This window comes from Mustelus asterias, chromosome 26 (assembly GCF_964213995.1).
Source record: "Mustelus asterias chromosome 26, sMusAst1.hap1.1, whole genome shotgun sequence".
Lineage (NCBI taxonomy): Eukaryota > Metazoa > Chordata > Chondrichthyes > Carcharhiniformes > Triakidae > Mustelus > Mustelus asterias.
Window position 1 is genome coordinate 37523017 of NC_135826.1, and position 6000 is coordinate 37529016.

General features: G+C 39.3%; 1 protein-coding gene across 1 annotated transcript in view; it reads right to left on the reverse strand.

Moving 5' to 3' along the window:
- Window positions 1-5707, reverse strand: part of LOC144479585 (myelin expression factor 2-like) — a 42446-nt gene extending 36739 nt beyond the window's left edge. The window contains exons 1-2 of the mRNA XM_078198478.1: window positions 5524-5707; window positions 4640-4824 (exon numbers count right to left, since the gene is read on the reverse strand). Coding sequence (XP_078054604.1) covers window positions 4640-4824; window positions 5524-5633 — 295 coding nt within the window. The 5' untranslated portion in view covers window positions 5634-5707. The remainder of the gene's footprint in view (window positions 1-4639; window positions 4825-5523) is intronic.
- Between the last annotated feature and the right edge of the window lie 293 nt (window positions 5708-6000).

Here is a 6000-nt window from a genome sequence, read left to right on the forward strand (position 1 = left end):
TCTGCAGATTTCAAGCTAAGATACATAGACTGTTAGAGGTTATTGCATTATATGTTGTGACATCCCCACCAGCAACCACCACAAGCAGCCGAGTCTGCTTCTGTTAAGATCACCTTCATGTACTGTTTAATCAACTGTGAAGGAATCAAACCATTATATGACCAAGTTCTGTTTTAACAAGTTGGAACTACTGCAAGACTAGTATCCATTTACATGTGCAAAACACTAAGCCGTCAGCCAAGACAATTTTAGCACAGTCAGTCCCTCTGAAGAGCAAGCTAAAATTTCAAAAAGGTTTCTGCCAACAAACCCTTTTCTCATATCTCACCCCGAGCAACACCCAATATTAATTAGGCTTTATACAGAACAGTAAATTGTACTTTGGCTAAACAGAGCTTCAGACAATTTCAGTTTAATTCATTCCTGTTCTGGCAAAACCAGAGAAAGCCTAACTTTACCTTAGATACACAAATGGATAAGCTAAAGATGAATCAAACATTTGTGACAAATCACAAGCACTTTCTGGCTTGGTACAAGTATTAAAATCTGGCTGTTTATGTAAGACAATTATTAGTTTCATAGATTTACAATAAAATCTCAAAGCAATTTGCATAGATCACCTTGCATATTTCAAAATTAGCTGCAAGGAAATATTTGGCAGCTGAGACACAATTACCATGATCTTTACAGTACTGAGTTGACTCTTGCACATCTGCCATCAACTTTCATGTTTGCCAATAATTAATATGGATGTGTGTGTGTGGCAACTAAAAGAACACGTGGTGCAATGTAGCTAGGATGAACTAATTGCACTTGTTCTTTATGGATCCTGCAATTATATTTAAAATCAACAGATTAACCAATTAAAGATGGTATATGAGATGGTGGCCAATGTGCTTTCATCTGAATTTGTGAGGATATTCAAAGATACCCAATTCTCTGGAGTTAATCACATTGCTCTCAATTGGCTGTCAAATTACAAAGAGGCGAGTCTCCTGTGAACTTCACCGACTTGCATTCAGCATTTCCATGCCAGAACGGAGAAGGGAATCAAACTTAAATTCCACTGCCCCATGACATTTTACAGCATACCATTTTGGGGGGATATCTTTAGAAACCATCCCGCCCGGAATAGATGAGAAAATCTGCTCATCAGTGGAAGCTTGCTCTTAAAAAGAACTGTTGTACTTTTCCTGCACTAGGCAGTGAATCTTAACTGTTCTTAAATTGGCTTAGTGCAACACACAAAAACTACTTTAGGCTGAATACAGAATTTGGTTCCCTACACACCTGTACCACCATAATCCCACCACTCTACTATCTATATCATTTAAAGACATCAGTAGTCTACAAAACCAAGGACATGTAGGTCTGCATGGGCACATTCCCAATGTTACACTAATTATAGACCACCAACTTTTGAGTCTTACCGCTTGAAGCCATCACTACATCAAGAAAGGTGCGAGCCTACACAAACCTAGAAATATGGCACTTAATCAGTGGTTTCGCATATATAACAATGTCTGCTGATAAAGATTTCTTTCCTGTCAGACTACTAAATACTGGAGCCATCAAGTAGTCCTATGCAGCAGCAGCAGCATGCACCATGGCGGACTGTTCACACTTCTGTTCTGAAACACCAATAATCCTTTTTCACTCCTTTTTCCAATCCTTTTTATGGAATACACAATTAAATGGCAATCTTCAAAGAAGGTTCACCACATATGGCTGAGTCAAATGTATCAGTTATTGAAGGCAATAGATTTTTGGTAATACAAAAAATAATTGAGGAAATAAAAGTTAGGGAAAATTTAGATACATTTTCTGAACAGCAGAAACCTCACTAAAATTCAAACTATGTGACTTCCGTCCACAATTTCTATCGAGCTGAATTTAGTAAACATTAAAGTTTATCCACTTTTTGGGGAAGTCAGAATAATCAGATTATTCACGAAAACATTAGAGCAATGGGGTGTGGAAGGAGGCAAAATAATGATTCTTTGCATCTTTCACAGATGCAACACGATAATGGTTCATCCTATCATAGAATTCTTGCTGTAGTGATAGCTCATACCACAGTGAGCCATATATGCTTCAGTGTTCAATGCACAATATCCCCAACTCAAGGATATTTTATTGTCCAACTTTACTTCAAACTGTTCCAAATCTAAGTGTGGCTGAAACAATTCCACACTAGTTTAAAGATGAAATTTATTTTGTCAGGCGATTCAGATTATTAAGTCTCAAACATGCATTGCATCAATTTGCATATAAGTACCGGCCTTTTGTTAAACCAAGTTTGTGAACTTACGCTACATATGATGGCATTTCTCATTGACCTTCAACTCAAAACATTGAAAAAAAAGACATACCATTTCTCAACAATGCTATCTTCAGAGAAAAGTTACAAATACTTGATGTTAACAAAATTCCAAATGAGCAAAGCAATGTAATTATGATGGTTTAATCCACAGTTTATCCTTCAAACGATGACACTTTAACAAAAACACAGAATAAAGTTACAATAAAATGTACATTAGCCACTCATCTATTTCCATTGACTGTTGCTATCAGGAAACCAAATCCTGTTTAGCTGTTAACTATGGTTCTGACAATTGATGTTGAAGGAAAAAAAATCCCCATTCACAAAATCATTCAGATGTTGCAATACAAACATTGCCCAATTGATCAATGCTGCCGAAGATTTTAACAAAAAGAGATTCTAATTAGAGGCATTCCCATCAATTTAGAAGTGTGATCTTCAGGAAAGAAAACGATTGTAAAAAACCAGGCATCATGTAAAGAAACTGCCTTCCGGGAGTTGCGCTGCTTCTACCTAGCACTGACCCTCCCTTCCGGTGGATAACTTGGAAATTGAAATAAAATATTTCAACTTATTTTTGATGGAACAGGGATAGCACAAAAAAGTTATGTAACTTTTAAAAACCAAACAAAACTTTGAAAGAGGGGCAACATGTCCCCCAACGCTACAAATTAGCAAGATGGCATCCAAAAATTATTCCATTGTCATTTTGCTCTATCATTTCCAATATAATTGTTATTACCAGTGGTTTTATTTTTGAAGTAGTTAATCACGACAGCAATCAATTGAATCTTGCCATAATACTTACAAGTAATAAAGCAGCATATTTTAATGCTAGGCTACATTATTGAGCAATCCAACATCCAGTTTTACAATACCTGACTTCAACGAACAACAGCCAGATTGCGTACTACCGCAATTGGTGTCCCAGTCTGATTCTAAACTGTTAAGTACTCTCTTCAGGCAAGAAACATAATATTTATTATAAAGAGTAAACTACATTCTACATCACAAGGGGCTTTGCACATATATTACATAAACAGAAAATCCTAGAAACACAGTCAGCATCTGTGAAGTGAACAAACAAGTTAACATTTTAGGAGTGCAACTTCATCGGAACTGGAAAATACTGCAGAAAGCATAACAAAAAAGGACAAGACAAAAAAAAATGAACTGCAAAGTGTCTAATTCTGTAGCCTCCACAGATGCTGACGTCATGTTTTCAGCATTTTCTATTTTATTTCAGATTTTTAACATCTGAAGACCTTTTGTTTATGTAACTGTCAAGACTATAAACAATGGGGGAAGAACAATTTGAAATTATCTGTGCGTTCAGTATTCAAAAGGGTGTCACATTGTTATAAGCAGGATGAAGGTCCGTGCCCATGGTTCCCGGTGTAAGCTCACAGTTGCAACTTGTAAATAGAAGATGCAAGCCAATTTACATTCAAAATTCAACCCAGGCTGACCACATACACCCTTATTAGGTAGAGGTGATGGGTTAACTGGGAGCAGGCCATCTAGACCATGACTGCCAAACTGGCAATTATTTTTTCCCCCTTCAAACTTAATGGACAGAATACACAAACTTATTTGACAGAATACACTAAGTAGTTTGATCTGCCAGAATCTCACTCCAGTGCACCCAAAACCAGCAAAGACAGGGGTGCATTTTGCACTGTAAGCTGGTTTAAATTGTCAGCATTGGTCTTTAATAAAATATCCAGGACAAGTCAATTACAAATGTAAAATTTGTTTCCTCCCAAAGTTAAAAACTTTGTATCCCATCCAAGGTGAGAACTCAGCCTGCTTGTAGAACATAAAGCAAGAACTGAAGTTCCTCAATTTCCAGAACAACACTGGCAGAACACATCCTACTCCAACATGTGTTGATATACCAACCTGTGTCCACCCCACAAACTAAATGCCTCATACATTTTACCAACTCATTACTTTTTTCCCAAATTTCTAGTGTCAACACCCACAAGGCACCAATTCAATCTGAGAATTCCATTCCAACCTTCTTCCAATACTGTGAAATCATTAAGTATTGCTGGCCAAATTTCCTGCTTTTTTTTGTTCACAAACATCCTTCTGAATAGCTGTAAAGAAACATTTAGTTACAAAACCATTGGTATTTCAACTAAAAGGCTGATATTTCTTCAGTATAAAAGAGAGCTTATTCTTCAAGATCTTCTGGCATCAGGAGGTGAAAGTAAAAACAAAGTGATTTAGTTAGTACATAATTTGTCTATAGAATAATTTAAAAACTAGTTGTAAAAAAACTTCCGCTTAACACACTAAACCTGACTTTACCTTTCTCTCTCATTATATCTTTAAGTGTTTGCCATTTCATTTCAAACGGGATATTGCTCACAAAAACCCGGAATCTTGCATTTCGATTAGTTGAATAAGGCTCAAAGCGGTTTCCTCCACGCTTGCTGCTCTTTTCCTTCAGCTTATCATTTTTATCATTTTGAACTGAAGCTTCATTTGTCTCACTGTGAAGAACAAAACATAATTTCGACATCAACAATCTCTCTCTGGATCCAAACAGTCGCAAGAAGTGATTGCCATTCAAATATGTTGCCGCCCTCACAGAAAAGCCGAATTATCAATAACTACTTCGGAACTCCAATAAACAACAGCTAATTGCAGCCCCACTCCCAAAAGATTAGTTGTTTGATTGCTGCAGAGTGAGAATGGGAAGCGAAGGCGCAAATAGAGAAAGGAAGGGTTCAGAATTGCGCTGAAATGAAAGGGAGTTCGGGACCATGCAGATGGATAGGAGGCGGGGTGCCAGCCTCGGCGCAAGAGAGGCGCGAGTGTGTTCCTGACCGGGTTCAAATGTAATGAGATGAAGTGTGAATACAGATTGTAAGTATTTAGACCCATATTTGTTCAGGGGTAAGACCGTACATAAACCAGCACAAAATCCTGTTTATTCAAATGTGGGAAATTGGTGTCAAAAATTAGGATTGAACAAGTGGTGTCAAATTAAATTTAAAATATTCTCAGGTAAATCAAGTTAGGCCGGAGCCGGTCAATTGCCGCTGTTAGTAAGGGACTAAGGTCGTCAATTCGGGCCTACGGCCTCGGGCCTTTTGTTCAGCGCGCGGAGCCGCGGCCTACAGCACCAACTGAAGCCTGAGCCGTTGCCATAGCCACACGGCCACCCTTCCCTTCAGACGAAGGCGCACCTCTGGCTCTGTTCCTCGTCACCGCCGCTTGGGTTATTCTCATCCTGCTTCTCCTCCAGCTCGGGGTTGCTGATCTCCGGCTCCTGGGGTGTGGGCTCCAAATCCGCCATCGACGCAGTAAAAAAAATACAACAAACGAGCAGATCGCGCTGTCCGACACAGAATGGCGGCGGCTGGCTGTCGCGTGAAGGATTCTGGGTACGGACCCGCCCCCTTCCCCTCCGGTGACGTCACATTGGGTTCCCGCCAAGTCTCCAGGGCAACCGGAGCACGTGCCCAGGCCCCCAGCCTGGAGGGAAAGGGCTGGAAAGACTCAGCAGCAGCTAGGGCAACGCTGCGCGAGAGGGAAAAGACAAATAGGTCAATGACCTTTCATCAGAATTGCTAACAGCAATCCAGTTACAGCACAGATGGAGGCCTTTCTAGCCTCTGCTAGCTCCTTGCAAGAGTTTAAGTTTATTTTATTAGTGTCACAAT